The 17,317-nt window shown below is 45.6% G+C and overlaps 1 protein-coding gene across 16 annotated transcripts in view; it reads left to right on the top strand.

Annotated features, from left to right (window-relative positions):
• The window catches only part of ablim3 (actin binding LIM protein family, member 3), a 420,986-nt gene that overhangs the window by 296,882 nt on the left and 106,787 nt on the right, over window positions 1-17,317 (top strand). For 9 of the 16 annotated variants that reach the window (XM_038795510.1, XM_038795520.1, XM_038795518.1 and 6 more), the window contains exons 8-12: window positions 2,335-2,393; window positions 7,161-7,235; window positions 11,324-11,479; window positions 11,692-11,727; window positions 14,479-14,508. In XM_038795510.1, the coding sequence (XP_038651438.1) occupies window positions 2,335-2,393; window positions 7,161-7,235; window positions 11,324-11,479; window positions 11,692-11,727; window positions 14,479-14,508 (356 nt within the window). The remainder of the gene's footprint in view (window positions 1-2,334; window positions 2,394-7,160; window positions 7,236-11,323; window positions 11,480-11,691; window positions 11,728-14,478; window positions 14,509-17,317) is intronic. The other 7 variants (XM_038795522.1, XM_038795521.1, XM_038795525.1 and 4 more) reach the window with 2 other exon arrangements.

Here is a 17,317-nt window from a genome sequence, read left to right as displayed (position 1 = left end):
GTTATTTTTTCCCCAGAAGTAGTACACTTGCTCATGTGAGATCTTTGCTGAGGCAACTGGACTTGAAATTGATGCTGTGTTTATATTGAATTATGTTTGTGTCCAAGAGTGGTTTGTAAAAGTTTGAAATAGAAACAACCTTGCATTTACAGAGTGTCTTTCACAACTTCACAAAAGTGGTTTTCAGTTACTGACATACTTCCGTCATCAATCTCATTATGTGGGGAATTCCAACACTACCAACAGAAAGGACCAGATTCTGGAGGGGAAAATAGGCCCATTAAAGTTCCAAAATAGAGTTTGCAGCACACGCACACACTTGTGATGCAAATTGTTGCCGGACGCCATTTTGGTAAAAGGGTCAGTGGGACACACCTAACGTTTCCCAAAAAATGCAGAGTCAGCAGCTCATGATATCAACCAGTAAAAAACATCGATCTGACGCCAGTGCTGCCATTTTTGAGCAACAGGCTTCAACCTGCAACCCCTCTTAACCTTGCATGGCTGAACATGTTTTCAATATGCATGATAAAAGGGGAGGGTTAAGGAGGGCAGGATAAGGGGCTCGGAAACAGGAGAAGCACCCGGGCCCATGATTTATCTTCCTGATCCTGCCTGCAGACTTGTTGCAGGCAAGGGAGCGCAGAAAATTACGGCAGTGCCATTCCTGCCAATGTGCCTTGTCATGCAGATGGCAAGGCCTCAGGCACCCCATGCACCCTCACACCAATTGAGGCCTTTGGAGCCACATCCTACCTGGTCACAGTTTTATGGCTGGTGACAGCATGTCAGCAACAGGCTGGAAGCCTGGCGGGTGAACCTGCTCAAGCGGAAAGAGAGGGCCCCCTTTTCCAGTTGGATGTTTCTCATACCCACCTCTCCCCGCAATGTCTCTACCCCCGTCCTTCCACCCCAAGTGTCCTTCGCCCACCCCCTGGAGAGCCTGTGCACCGTGCACATCCCCACCCTCTCCCTTCCTCAGGGTCTCCTCTCCTGAGAATCCCTCCTTACACAGTTTATCTGTCATTCAGTTCTAGGCCTTTCTTCTTTGGGACTTGATGCAATCTCAAGAGTGGCCACTGCTACCGGTCGCACAGCTGAGACCAGATATTAGCCAGCAATTCTCGGTGGTAGGGCTTCCTCCCTAGATTGGGGTGGAGCATTGGGGGAGGAAGTGGGAGGATGATGGAAAGCATTGTAGTGGGGGCAAGTCCTAGGGTGACATTTTTGGCAACAGGGCTGGAAACCCCACCACCTGTAAAATCCTGTCCGTGGGATATTTTACTGTGTTAAATGCACGAACAAAATCCATGCTATTGTTGTAACTTACAAGTGGCTGTGAGAGCGAGACTCCATGGCAGAAGACAGTACCATGCCTTATTACCCAAATTGGTGGTACAAATATTTGCAGTAGTTTGGGGTCAATGTTTACGAGCTGACTTAAACGAGTGAGCTCCAAAGGCAATTGGAGTTTATAAGTACTTGTCAGTTAGATCAGCCTGGAAGTCCACATTAATGTCGGCATCAAATCTCTGCATAGGTAGGTCCTGGAGGTTCTTGTCCTGATATCTCTTCCACATTAGTTTATTTCCTGAATATTTACAAATATTTAAATTGTGAAAATGATTTTCCATTTTATTTATAAATATTTTTCCTTGCTTTCGGAGACCAGTTCAGACATGCTTCGGGGCACAGTTTTGCAAATTGGTTGCGGAGCACAAGTGGTGTTAAAACATGTCCAGAAATTGCAATTATTTACTGCGCGTCCACAACACTTGATCATTTGGAGCTTTGAAAACACTTCCTTCTGCAAAACACAATCACTCAGCAACAAATCTTGCTTGCAAGTTCTCATGCGAATGGCCACAAGAATTTTCAAAGGTGGAGAGGCTTCAGACTTTGTTGGAACAAGATTGTAGCAGCAGTGTCAGTTGATATGTTTTGAAATAAATAAACTTAACATCATTTTATTGAAAGTTTGTGGAAGAGGATTCCTAATCCAGTTTGCTTACGTTTTCATCATTCCTTTATGGTGATAAAGGCAACTTCAGATGGTGACCAATTGCACTTGAACAAGCTCTCCCACCACCTTATTTTACCTCAGCATGAGTCCCATTTTAGTCAAAGCGGACCTTGTAACTAGGCCGAAACGAAACCATAAAATGCTTCAGTGAGGCAAAGTTTACCTTCCGTTTTGAATCAGGCATCACTAAAACTTACCTGCGTGCTTCAACTGACAGACGTGCCCCATTTGTTTCATTTTCCTACCACTAGGTTGCCAAGCTGTATGCCACACATTTGCAATGAATTTATTTATTTTTCTCTCTGTTTTAGGCTGTGAAGTGTGGCATCCACTTTGTAAGCAGTCTGCTAGAATGGAAAAGAAGCTACGGGTGGGTACAACAGATCTACAAAAATGTGCCTATTGCTCTGATGAACTGAATATCGCATCACATAAATTCTTTGAACTAGTGAACATATTTACAGCTTTGTGTCCTAGCCTCTAAGACTATCCTATGTGCTGCACCCATGCAGAATGAACTGATATCTACTTTTCTGGCCTCACAGGCCCTACTGCTATGCCTAGGTAGATCCCCAGGCGGTATATCAGGAGTGAAGGCAGCCTGCTGCGATTACGACCCTGTGACTTCTGTCACCTTTGGCGACCACCTATTGGGGCGACTGGACCTGGGTGGGCCGGGCTGCTGCTCAGGTTTCCCAGTTGGCATGGTGGTGCCCTTTTCTGCCCGCTGTGCATCAGATGTGCCAGGGACAGGAGGCGGTGAGTCCGAGGCGCTGTGGTGATCCGGCACCTCCCCTGTGAGTGTCACCAGCAGGCGCTCCATAGCTCCCTCCTCCCTCTGGGGGCCCAATGGCCCCCGGGCTACTCCATGGGACAGGGGTATGAACAGAGATAATCTCTGAGGCTCCACCACCACTTGATACTGCCATCCTGGAGGTCCACTCCCATCCTGACCATGGTCTCGATACATGCGTCCATCGAGCTCAGGGAGTGAACCACCTCCCTCTGGGACTGCGCCACATCACGCTGCAACTGTACCACCACCTTCTGGGTCTGTGCCACATCAGCCAGTGACTGCGCCACCTCCCTCTGATTTTGTTTCATGTCAGCCAGTGCCAGGGCAATGTTGCTGACGCCCTCAGCCATAGCGTGCTGTGACTGGGCCACGCTCTGGCTGCAATGTCCAGGCGGCCCTTCTACATGGCTACCTGCGATAAGACAGCCCTGTCCTGGGCCTCAGCCACCACCCACACAGTGTGCCCCAGGCCTTGGACATCCTGACCCATGGCCGAAACCTTTGCCTCGCTGCTCTCCTCCTGGAGTTGTGGTTGTGGTCGGAAACATGGAACACCAGAAGAGCCCACCTCATTACGAGGGGATCCTGTAAAACACGAGACAAGATGCATTGTTGGATCGGGTTGGGGTGGCGGGTGGTGGTGGTGAAGGGGGCGTGTGGAGGTGGTGGGAGTGGTGGAGGAGGGGGTGCAGGGGTGGTAGTGGTGGAGGGGTAGAATGGAGGGGTGGGGTGGTGGATGGCGGAAGGTATAGTGACACTCACCAAATGCCGACCGCCGCCTTGGTGACTGCCCTCTCTCCGGGCTCATTGATCAGCACCAGTGCCCGCTGATCTGCTGCATTGAGCGGTTGCAGGTCCAACGGTCCCGATCCGGTCTTTTCCCTCTCACGGTGGTTGTGGACCAAATTCTCCTGAGGAGGGAGACAGAAAATGCACAGTGTTAGACAGTAAGATACATGCAACACAGGGGGTGGGTAGCTGGTGGCCTTTATGGCCAGGGCACCCGGCCATGTCGGCCTACATGGGTGCTGGCAGGTGATGTAGGGTGGAAGTTCAGTCACCCTCTAGGGGGGAGGGGGAGTTACGGGTGTGTGAATCGGGGGTTAGTGCCAGGGGCTACCCACCCTGGCTACCCTAAGGAGGTTGTGCAGTTTCTTACAGCACGGTTGGCTGGCCCTGGTGGTGTGGCCCAAGGTGATCACAGCTTCTCCCATCTGCGGCAAGGCCCGGTGAATGACAGCGGCTAGTCACCTCCTTCCCACCCCGGGGTACAGGTTAGCCCGCCTCTCTGCCACAGTGTCCAGCAGTGTCTCCAGTTCCGTTTCGGTGAAACGGGATGTTGCTCCTCTTGCTGCCACCTTATTGGCTGGGATGGAGTGTGTGGGGAGTGGAGTGCTTATATGCGGCTGCAGCTTGTCAGCCTAGTCTAGCCAGTGCTAGTCGCGTGCGAGTCCATTAATGGTTGATGAATTGCTCTGGGAACGGCATCAATTTTCCTGTCGTATATCACCATCGATTCAGTCCTGGCATCAACACTCTGAAACGGAGAATCCTACCATCTGTTTCTCTCTCCACAGATGCTGGCAGACCTACTGAGGTCATCCAGCATTTTCTGTTTTTATTGTAGATTTCCAGCATCAGCAATATTTTGCTTTTATTTATGTGGATATTGGGTGAGTTTGTGAGGCGGGCCTAAGGGAAAATTATGGTCATTGTGTATGGTATGGCATGTGTTGGCATAAATTGGCATAAGGGCTATAAAGGGCAATGCAGTGGAAGAGAGCATAGGTTGACAAGGATGGTATGAGGGGCCATGGGGTGTCTAGTGAACTATGTAATGACATGAGGTTATTAGGGCCACGGGGAGAGGGTGGCAGCTCATAATGTGGCATCAGCTGGCATGGGATTTATGTGGGCAGTAAGGCAGATATTTCCAAAATTTCTGATTTTATTTCTGATTTCCAACATCTGCAGTATTTTGCTTTTATTTTAGTGTCTGATACCTGCTGGACATGGCATTCATTTTTATATTTTCAAGATTTGCCATCAGGCTAAGATGTTTTGTTGGGGGGGGTGAATTAATTGGTTCATGTTCTTGTAAGATTTTCTTCCCAAAATTTACTGCTAACCAGAAGTATATCACACTTCAAAAAGGAAAAAAAAAGCCCTGAATGTCCTTGGTAAACCTTACAAGGGCAACACTGGGTTAGGGTGGAGCAGACATGTGCTCGCCAGCGGCACCCCTGATTACACCTCATTTTTTCCATTCATAGCATGGGCAAGTTACCATGTTATTAATGACAATCTAATGCCATTCACCTTAGAAAACTCACTGTGCCTGAGAAAATGGTTATTGGACTCATTTGGGATTCATCTGGGGCAAAACTGAAGAGTATCAAGAAAAACAATTGGACAGCTTCTTTGTAAGGCCAAGGTTACTTTGATTGCAGTTGGAAAAACAAGGCAATTTCCTTTATCAAAAGCCACTGATGCTCCAGTTAGGCCACATTGCGCAATCACACAGATGCTCTCTGGCATCCAGTCACTTAGATCACATATGGGATAATTCCTGCATTGTGTGCACCTGTTTACATTTTGGGTAAGTGGAATCTACACCTGCTTCCTAGTGGACTGAAAAGGCGGAAACAAAAGAAGTGCAGGAAATCAGAATAACCCTCCCCAATGTCATTGCAAATACAACATTGTTAGGCCTAAAGTTAGATAAATAAGAGCCAAAATGGCTTGCATTCAACGTGTACTGTGTTTTTTTTAGTTCTTACAGAGATTTTGGAGAAGTAGTTATTCAATCGTGTTACAGTGCTCAGATTCATTTGTGGACAGTAGCAGTCAATTTGCTTTGAACTCGCATACACCTATGTTGGAAAGCTCCACAAAATGGTGGGCGGGCAGAGCAGAAACTTCTGGCCACAGAAAGCCAAGAAAGAAAGTCAGAAGGTGGGGTTTTCCGTGCGCGCCCTGTCACGTGTTTCAGTGTGGCAGAGGTGGTCTGTCATTGGTCGATGGCAGCATATTCTAGTCTGGCCTTATCAACTGGGCTTCCCATTGAATGCACTTTCTGGCACCGGGAAACCCACAACAAGGGTGCGCCGTCAGTGGGGCTGGTAGATCCCACCAGCATGAACGGCCAGAAAATTCTGGCCAGAGACAGTAAAGGAACTACTCAAAAGCAAGGACAATAGAGAGAGAGGGACAGAGAGAGAGGAAAATATGGAGCGGGATTCTCTGTTAGTCGACGCCGAAATCAGGCAGGCGCCGTTTTGATGGCAAATTGCAATTCTCCGTCACCTCGACAGTGGCACACGTACAGTAGACAAAATTTGCATGTCATTAGCGGGCCAAACCCAGTATTCCCCGGGGCCTCCGCGATTCTCTACCTCCGATGGGCAGAGTTCCAAATAGCGTGATTCACTTGTGCTTTTAAAAATCGTAAAACCGGCGTTGTAGCTGCTGAGGAAGAGTGAGATAGGGAGTAAGACCCAAAGAGGAGCGACTGCGGGCTGCTGGTGCCCCCCTGGATCCCCCCTGGTCGCCCCTGGACAATCCCTCACCAATTCCCCCCAGTCCCCGCTGAAGCCCCACTGGCTAGTGGAGCAGCTTCCCTCCAACCTCCCCCCCCCCCCCCCTCCCCGATTGTGGCGGCGCTGGACACATTCCGCAGCCGACAAGTGAGATTGACGAAACTGCAGACCACAAGTGATTCACGCCATTGGGAAGTTGTCCCATCGGGGCCGGAGCATCGGGGGAGGGCCTTCAGGTGACGTCCTGAGGCCTCCCGAACGGTGTGCGGCATTACGTGATATGAAGATGCCATTTCGAAAAACAGGCTCCACCCCCGATTTCAGTGTCAGAAGGTATTCTTCGGCCAATCGCCAAATGCAATTTCGGCGTCAGCGAACGGTAATCCCACCCTTAGTCTCAGAAACAGAGAATCCCGCAAAGGATACATGACTGCACGGAAGAAGGAAATAAGTAACAATGGATGACAGAAACATTTAATAAATGTATGAATGCGAATTTTAAAGTTCCAACAATGACAATGAATGATGTGCAGTACTTTGGGTAAATCTATCTAGGATATATAAATAGTTAAAACTTCTGTAATATTCACTTTGCTCTTACATAATGCAGCTGGTTTTATATCACATTAACACATACTCCAACATATAATGTTGGCTTTTCCAGTGATTCAAATAAAAAAGGTCAATGAGAATTTGTTGTAAGGCTGTAAAATTGTAACCCATGGTGGTTGTGCAGAATCTTTTTTGGGTGCGGGAATACACATGAAGATGAATATCCTCACATTTTAATTTATTTTTACAGCACAGGCGTACATCCGAAACTTCTATCTCTCCTCCTGGATCCAGCATTTCTGGATCACCAAACCGGGTCATCTGTGTAAGTACCTTTAGCAACCTGGGACTGGAACCAACCAAGTGCAGTGAATCTGTCAAGTTTTAAGAGAGGTAGCAAGGGAATTCACATAAGATCAATTTCATAACAGTAATTCTACTTTTCCAGAGATAATCCCTTTATAACTACTTGGAGCTGTCCCTTCAACAGTGAATTTAGATGTGCACAGAGTGATAATGAAGCAATCAACAGTATTAATATGATAATTGAAACCCTCTGACTTATATCAACAAACATCTATTGAAATTCCAAGTACCGATTTTTCAGCTGCATTTTTCAAAATTTCAAGAGCAGGGGATTTAAATGTCTTGACAGTTTCATAGACCCTATCCTCTTTTAATTCAGTCATGTCTACTTTTAACAATCTCCAAAGAGTACCTAACCTCTTCATAACGTTGCTTGACATCTCCAAAGAATGTCAGAAGGTCATCTGCCAGATTGGACCACTTCCTCAAATTTCTAAATTCCACAAGTTGTGTTTCAGAAATATCAATGACAAAAGTTACTTCTGATTGAAGGCAGTTATGCTTTTATAATAATCTTTAATAATGTCACAAGTAGGCTTACATTAACACTGCAATGAAGTTACTGTGAAAATCTCCTAGTTGCAACACTCTGCCGCCTGTTCGGGTGAACCGAGGGAGAATTCAGAATGTCCAATTCACCTAACAGCATGTCTTTCGGGACTTGTGGGAGGAAACCAGAGCACCCAGAGGAAACCCACGCTGACACGGGAAGAATGTGCAGACTCCTCACAGACAGTGACCCAAGCCGGAAATCGAACCCAGGTCCCTGGCGCTGTGAAGCAACAGTGCTAACCACTGAGCTACCGTGCATGTACTGCTGATGAATGAAATACATACCCACCCCATGTGCCAAATGCTCGTTTGAAGCTTGTGGGGCATGGAGAGGGGAGTGAGCACCACGGCCGTGCTCGGGAGGGGACTGGCCCGCGATCGGTGCCCACCGATCGTCGGGCCGGCGTCTCAAAGCGACGCACTCTTTCCCCTCCGCCGCCCCGCAAGATCAAGCCGCCACATCTTGTGGGGCAGCGGAGCGGAAGATGGCAACCATGCATGCGCGGGTTGGAGCCGTCAGCCGTCGTGACGTCAGCCGCGTGTGCGCGGGTTGGAGCCGGCCAACCTGCGCATGCGCGGCTGACGTCACTTAGGCGCCGCCGTCACGTCATTCTCGGCGCGCCGCCTTGACGAAAGCGCCAAGGCCCGGCGGCCGAGAGTTACGGAGCACCGCTCCTAGCCCTCCGGGTGGGGATGAATAAGGTGCGAGGAGCGGCCTCCGAGGCCGTCATGAAACTCGGCCGAGTTCATGACGGCCTTCCCGATTTATCGCGGGAGCGGAGAATTCCGCCCAAGCTTTCCAGAATCAGGGCTCCAGTGCCATTTTGGCTAAGGCATGGAGACCTTCCATCTGAGAAAATTCATGCCCAAGAGGGTGGCAAAATGAAAACTTCACTGCTCAAAACACTTTCAACAAACTAACTACTTAGAGAGTCTAAACTATTCCCAGGAAGTAATTTTTTTTAAAATACTGAACCTATGATTGTCTACATACATTTTGAACACATCTGTAATCCCACTGTCGTTATGGTTGCAAATGTAACAGAAGTAACCTTCCTCCACCCTGCCCTTCTTCATTGCTGTCAACATGAGTTCTAACCTCTGGATAACCAATCCAGTTGTTAATAGTCCCAGTTACTTCCACTGGATTGACAAGTTTTAGAAAGAAACTTAATTCAAGCTGTCACAAACTTCCCTGTGGCAGAACCAAGTAAAAAAATAAACTCAATCTTCTAACTTGCAAAATGGGTTGCTAGGAGATACTACAGATAAAGCTCCATAAATAGACATCTTCTTTCAAACTACTTGAGGAGGTATTGTGAATGATGTATCCACCCTTTTCTCCGAATAGCCTCAAAATCTAACACATAGTTGATGAGGTCCTTGAATACTCTTGAAAGCCAGGACGTTTTATTCAGAGAATGGGACATTTGTGAAATAAGCTTAGTCAAAATTGTACTCAAAAGACATGCCCTGAGAAACAGCCCTGAAGGCTGCTTTCAGAATGACTTGAAATACAGATCTCACTCAGGATTTGAAAATCAATGACAAGACCTGGATCATAAACTCGCACAATGTTACACCATTTTCCATGTTCAGTTTGATTGCAAATAGCATTATGAACATCTATTAACTTCTGCTCTCGATGCATATTAAAAAGGAGATTTCCCCCACATACTGCTACTTTGAACTCTTGCTGTAGCTAGATTACTGTTACAGATACAAAGAAATGGCTCCTGGGGAGTCTGGAATAGGGCTATCAATGGGGGTATTAATTTACACCCATTGTGAGTGCTAAATTGATTGATCATTTTCTGACACTATCCAAACAAATTTACCACATAGAAGTCATAAAGGACAATATTGGGTCTCATTGTAACTTGATTTTCACTCAGGAGCAATAGGTTCAATTTTGCAGGGCTCTATCTCATGCTTCAAAGATGCCTGAAACATGCTCAACCACAAATGTCATAGAGTCATAGAGGTCTACAGCACAGAAAAGACCCTTCAGCCGATCCCGTCTGCACTGGTCAAAAAACAACCACCTAACTATTCTAATCCTATTTTCCAGCACTTGGTCTGTAGCCCTGTATACCTTGGCATTGCAAGTGCACATCTAAATACTTCCTCAGTGCTATGAGGGCTCTGCCTCCACCATCGTTTCAGGCAACGAGTTCCAGACTCCCACCATGTTCTGGGTGAAAACATTTTTCCTCACAATACCTCTAAACCTCCTGCCCTTTACTTTAAAACTATGCCCCCTGGTCATTAATCCCTCCACCAAAGGGAAATGTTTCTTCCTCTCTATCTATCTATGCCCCTCATAATTTTATACATCTCAACCATGTCCTGCCTCGGTCTCCTCTGTCCAAAGAAAACAACTTCAGTCTATCCAATCTCCCTTCATTGCTAAAACTCTCCAGGCCAGACAGCATCCTGGTAAACCTCCTCTGTACCGTTTCCAGTGCTAACACATCCCTCCTATAATGTGGATTCCAGAACTGCATACAATACTCTAGCTCTGGTCTGACCAACGTTTTATAGCCTCCCTGCTCTTAAATTCTATGCCTCGGCTAATAAAGATTGGTATACCATCTGCCTTCTTAACCACTGTATCACTGCAACCTTAAGGGACATCAGATGATTTTTCAGATGTTGTTGACAGCCAACTAAAACAGGTGTTAGGGCCCATACAAATATGAATTAAAGGCCTAATTTAGGATCCTTTCAGAGACTTGCCAGTGCTGAGTGGAGTAGACACTGGACTGCCACACTCAAGATCTGTCTACATGTGATCTAACAGCATACTTTAATGTGCATCTTGATTTGTTCCCGAAATCAAATTTAACCTTTGCTATACTCCAGGGTCAAGTAATCATCTTCACATCTGGGATTGTGATCTGTATTTTTCTACCTCAATTGCTGAGTTTAAATCAGAAATTACAGGGCTCTTCTTGTGATATTGTGATTGAAAGGACCTGTAGACAGATCCTGCTCCTAATAATGAATCTGACTTTTAATGTCCATGACCAGGGTCATTGATATATTGTAGCTGATTAAGTCAAGTTCAATTATTATTATGTGAGATTTAACAATGTTTTGGAGAACTGCAATTCCATTTTTTTTACAATCAAGGAAATTGATTTAGTGCATTTTCCCACAGAACAGAATGGATTCCACAAGTTGTAGATAGCCATTCTTCAATAGGGGATGATCACTCAGTGTAGTGATTTCCACAACGTGAAGCAACACTGTCCAACAGCTCATTTTCACTGCAACGTTTCTCTGATTCTTTCCGTTTTGTAATGAAAGTCTAACAGTGCTACCTCTGCACAAAACAGTTTCAATATCTCCAGTGTGACAGTTTCAACAACTAACGGCTTAAAATTAGAATCTAATGATTTCAAATCATTTTCTTTCCATTTTCACTTTCTCTGTATCTAATATTTTCTTCTGATTTGCTCTCTTCTGCTCTTCCCATTCTCTTTATTTCAGGCCAAGGTGGATAATGAAATACTTGACTATAGGGACCTGGCCGCTCTTCCCAAAGTTAAAACTATCTATGACATTCAGCGTCCTGATCTGGTTTCCTATGAGCCATACTTCAAATATGCATCAGAAGACAGGCTTGAAAGGCATAGTTTCGGGGAGGTACTGTACAACTGAGCAAGATTCATTTTGACGTGGAATGTTCATTCTGCCCGACGTTCTGAGCACTTGTTAGATTCAAACATTACACAAGATTGGGTGTATGGTTTGTTTTTATGGTGTTGCCTATTGTTTGTTTTGTAATTCCACCAGTGGGAAGTAACACTAACATGACTAATTTCTCTCCTTCTGCCAACTCCTATATTGTTCAGCAGCACCTCTGGCTAAAAAGTCATTCGAACATGCAACAGGTATAATCTGAACACTTGTCTGTCTGAATTTGCATATGAATGGCAATTAAATTCATTTTTAAAATTTTTCCAATTAAAGGGCAATTTAGGGTGGCCAATCCACCTACCCTGCACATCTTTGGGTGTGTGGAGGGGGTAGAGCAACCCACACAGACCAGGGGAGAATGTGCAAACTCCACACGTATAGTGACCTTGGACCGGAATCGAACCCAGATCCTCGGCACTATGAGGCAGCAGTGGTAACCACTGCGTCACCGTGCCGCCCTAATTACATTTTTTTTTTAAACAATGAATATCGAATGACGTTCTCTTAGGCCTGAGAGCATACTCCTTATCTGCTATTAACATTTGATTAAATTTATGAAGCATATAAATGAATATTGGTTAACAGCTTCTTAACTAATCTGACTTCCCTTCAGCATATCTCTTATTTACATTTTTAAAAATTAATTTACGGGATGTGGGCGTCGCTGGATAGGCCAGCATTTATTGCCCATCCCTAGTTGCCCTTCAGAGAAAAAAAAGCTTCTTAACTAATCTTACTTCCCTTAAGCATATCTCTTATTTACATGTAATGACTTGCATAGATTGGAAAGTGCCTCTAGAAATAGGGACATTCGAAGCAATTCTATTCAAGTTAAAACATTTTTATAGGTTTAAATTGCACCAGGTTTTTGAAAAAATGTCGCTGGGACATTCCTTGGAGCTGCCACTGTAACCTCACTGGAAACCCTGTTTGCACTGCAGTTACAACCTAAAAAACATTGAGCAATGTTGGAGGCAGTCCAAAGGAGATTCACCAGGCTAATTCCTGGGATGAGGGAGTTGTCCTATCAAGAGAGACTAAATAGTCTGCGTCTGTATTCCTTGAAGTTTAGAAGAGTGAGGGGTGACCTTATTCAAGCCTATAAGGTTCAAACCCTGAGGGGGCTTGACAGGGTAGATGGTGAGATGTTTTCACTAATGGGAGATTCTCGAACAAGGAGTCATAGCTATAAGATAAAGGACCAGTCATTTAAAACTGAGGTACGTTGAAATTTCTTCTTGCAGAGGGTGGTGAATCTTTTGAATTCTCTGCCCCGGATGGTGGTGGAGTTTGGATCATTACAAGTATTTGAAGTGGAGGTGGATAAATATTTGATAGTTCGAGGAATAGAGGGATATGGGGAAATGGCACGGAAAAGGAGTGGAAGCCAGCATAAATCAGCCATGATCGTATTGAATGGTGGGGCAGGTTGAAGGCCTAGTGGCCTACTCCTGCTTCTATTTCTTTTGTACAACTGCGGAGCAGGAAAAGCTCTGAGGATCTTCCTCAACCTCTTTATTATTTATTTAGTAAAATAGAGTCAGTGGAAAATAACTTATTTAGTCTATAATTCCTCAATACGCTAAGTGCAAGTAGTAGAGACAACTCCATTTTTAAAAATAAATTTAGAGTACCCAATTAGTTTTTTCCAGTTAAGGGGCAATTTAGCATGGCCAATTCACCTAACCTGCACATCTTTGTGTTGTGGGGGCGAAACCCACACAAACATGGGGAGAATGTGCAAACTCCACACAGACAGTAACCCAGAGCCGGGATCGAACCTGGAACCTCGGCGCCGTGAGGCAGCAGGGCTAACCCACTGCACCACCGTGTTGCCCTGAGTCAACTCCATTAAAGTGAGTCCCTGTAAGCATTTCTTAAGCGAATGCTAAATTTTAATTTGTATCCATTTACTCCTGATAATTAAACAGTTTTATCAATTTACTGCTATTAATTCAATTGCTCCCACGATTAACCACCTTTGACTGAATTTAATGCGGATAGCGGTGGCCCCGACAACAAGCCAGAAAGCTAGTGATCATACCACCTCAATTTCCAGGACCCCTGACCCAATTCTGTGTCTATCAGGAGATCTACTTCCCAGTGAGAGTATCTCGTCCTTTAAGGGATGATTAAAGGGATAATCCCAATCGGAGGGCCCAGCAGCTCTACAATCCCAGCCGCACCGCTACATGTGGTGGTCGCTGTTGGGTCTGCACCCTGCCCAGAGCAGCATTGCGGATGCTGCCCTGAAACCCGGGTGAGTGGGTGCTGAATGGCCAGGGCCACTTGGATACGACTCGACGAGGTGGGTGTCAGTGGTGAGGACAGGGTTGGGTGTTTCTATGGAGGTAGCCCTTGCCGCCAGGAGAAGCCTTCCATGGCCTACAGGTGCCCGATCAAGAGGGCTTCTTCCTGCTGGGCCCACAGGCAGGCCGCCAATCTTTGTTGAGCAGCCTCCGAACACAGTGAAGGTCACTCCCCGCATCAACCCCCCAAACCCCACCACTGTTTGAATGCCAGCAACTGAAGGAGGAGACCCTTAAGTGACCCTCAATTGGACACTTTAGAGCCTCAATTAGTCTTCAGGGGAATCTATCCCACCATTGAGATAAGTCTCTTCTGATTTTATGTCCCCACCCGACCTTGTAACCATGCTCATGGGCCACATTAAATTCTGCCCAATTTTGCAATAACGCTTGAACATTCCACTAAGCCACAGCAAGTTAAAAGTAATATCTTCTAATGAAATCCTACACATTCAAACTAGTTTATGGTGAAGGTTTTATCATGATAAGTAAATAAATTGTGAAAAAATGAATCATGCACTTAATTCAGAAATCCATCACCTAACAATCTGGTTTGTAATGTTCCCTTCATTAATGTGTGTAATGTCCATGGCATGTTTTTGTACTAAATGCTATCTTATTATTCTTTTGTTGTAGTCACTTGGGATGCTGTCACCATACTCACAGGTAATTCCAATCAGTTTCTTTATTGTATCTCTGTGTCTCAGTAGATGTTTTAATAAGAAACAAAATGTATTTTTAAAAATTCCTTTTTTACGGGATGTCGGCTTCGCTGGCTCGGCCAGCATTTGATGCCCATCCCTAATTGCCCTTGAGAAGGGGCATTGTCCCGATTGCAGGGGTGGGGAATGTTCAATATTATTCACTTTTTTTTGTTTGACAGAGAATGACGTCAGGAAATTCTGCGCTGATTATTTATGACTGAGTTCTGCAGAAAACATTCACGAGCAAAGGGGCAACCTATGCTTCAGATTATCCATTTAGTACTTGGAATGAGCATTCTGCTTTCTTAGACCAAAAGTTTACTTCCTCCCCTAACGCAGCCCCAAAAAGCCTGGATTATGCCAAAATATTGATAGAATGTGCAAAGACACTGGAGGGGTCGAATGTATGGCTGCTAAATTATCTCATGTAGATTTCCAGAAGGCATTTGATAAGGTGCCACATCATAGGTTATTGCAGAAAATAAAAGCTTACGGTGTAAGGGGCGACATATTGGCATGGATAGAGTATTGGCTGGCTAACAGGAAACAGAGAGTAGGTAAACATGGGTCATTTTTAGGTTGACAAGATAGAATGAGTAGTGTTCCCCACATGTCAGTGTTGGGTCCTCAACTGTTTATAATTTATATAAATGACTTGGATGAAGGGACGGATGGGATAATTGCTTAATTTTCTGATGACAAAAAGACAAGTAGGAAAGTAAGATGTGAAGAGTACATAAGGAGGCTCCAAAGGAATATAGATAGGTTAAGTGAGTGGGTAAAGATCTGGCAAATGGAGTATAATGTGGGAAAATGTGAAATTGTCCATTTTGACAGGAAGAATAAAAAAAGAAGCATATTATCTAAATAGTGAGAGATTGCAGAGCTCTGAAATGCAAAGGGATCTGAGTAACCTATTGCATGAATCACAAAAGACTAGTATGCAGGTGCAGCAAGTAATTATGAAAGGTAATAAAATGCTACTGTTTTTTATGAGGGAGACTGCATACAAAAGAGGGGAGGGGGGATGCTGCAGTTAAATAGGACTGTGGTGAGAACACATCTGGAGAACTGTGCACAGTATTAGTCTTCTTATTTAGAGAAGGATGTGAATTCGTTGGAAGCAGTTCATAGAACATTTACAAGACTGATATCTGGAATGGATGGGTTGTCTTATGAGGAGAGGTTGGACAGGCTAGGCTTGTATCAGCTGAGGTTTTGAAGAGTAAGAGGGGACTTGATTAAAATATATAAGACCCTGATTGATCTTGACAGGGTGGAAGTGGAAAGAATATTTCTTCTTGTGGGAGAATCTAGAACTAGGCATCACTGTTCAGAAATAAGGGATCAAATGAGCTCCCGTTTCATATTCTTCTGAACTTCAATGGATACGAGCATGAGAGGCCTTGGTACAATTTAACTAAATGGGAACAAAGTCCCATAGTGGGTGTGTTTAGCTGTGTGTTTCCCAGCGCTTGCAGCACCAAGAAACACCCCATGATTTAACATGTCCCTGGTTATATAGGGGCCCAAGTGGGGCTACGGAAGCCGTGGCCACACATAGCCCTGTTTTCTGCACTGAGAAGCTCTGCTTGCCGGAATTCCTCAGTGTAGTGAGAGATCAGGATCCCATTTTTAAATGGCATCCCGATCTCTGGAGCCCCCGACACGAACCCTGAACCCCCCCAACTCACTATGAAGGGATCCCCAGGCCCCCCAACACCCACGCAGGACACGCCCAGCCCCTTTGGCGCCATGTAAAAAATGCCAGCTCGCCACCTTGGCAGTGCCATCTGGGCAGTGCCAGGCTGGTACTGCCAGGGTGCCCAAGTGATACCAGCAGTGCAAGGGTGCCACCATGTCCAGTGGTCAAGCACCTGGGGCTTCCGATCCCCTCGTGGGAGACCCCCACGAGTGCCATTCCATCTGGTCCCCATTTGTGGCGGCCTGTACGAGGCATTGCGAGCCGGGTAGATCCCGGGAGCAGGGTTTCCCGGATTCTATCGGCCACGTTGTGCTGCGGTGCAATGCTGTTCAGGCACCCGATAGTACTGGAACATATAAGATCCTGAGAGGTTTTGACAGACTGGGTACTGAAAAGATGCTACCCCTTTTTGTTTTTGATTTGATTTGATTTATTTATTATCACATGTATCGAAGTACAATGAAAAATATTTTTCTGCAGACAAGGAAACATACACAATACGTACTCAGTAGACAACGAAGAATGGTAGATAGTTATAGCGAATGCGAAAAAGTACACAGTACATCGACAAATAAGTAATTGGTTACAGTGCAGAACAAGGACCAAACAAAGCAAATACGACATGAGCAAGAGCAGGATAGGGTGCCATGAATAGTGTCTTACAGGGAACAGATCAGTCCAAAGGAGAGTCGTTGAGGAGTCTAGTAGCTGTGGGGAAGAAGCTGTTCGTTCCTAAGTCTAGATGTATGATTCTTCAGACTTCTGTATCTTCTGCCTGATGGAAGGGTCTGGAAGAGGGAAAAGCCTGGATCCGAGGAGTCTATGACAATGCTGTCTGCCTTCCTGAGGCAGTGGGAGGTGTCAGTCCAAATTGCAAAGTCTGGTTATTAGTCTTGTTGGGACAATGGTGTTGAAGGAGGAGCTGTAGTCTATGAACAGCAGTCTGACATAGGTGTCCTTGTTGTCGAGGTATCTGAGTGTTGATTGTAGAGCCAGGGAGATAACATCTGCTGTGGACCGGTTGCCGTGATAGGCAAACTGCAATTGGTCGAGATCATCTGGGACG

Source organism: Scyliorhinus canicula, chromosome 4 (assembly GCF_902713615.1).
Source record: "Scyliorhinus canicula chromosome 4, sScyCan1.1, whole genome shotgun sequence".
Lineage (NCBI taxonomy): Eukaryota > Metazoa > Chordata > Chondrichthyes > Carcharhiniformes > Scyliorhinidae > Scyliorhinus > Scyliorhinus canicula.
The sequence above is the reverse complement of the archived record's forward strand: the minus strand, read 5'-3'. Positions and strand labels throughout refer to the sequence as shown.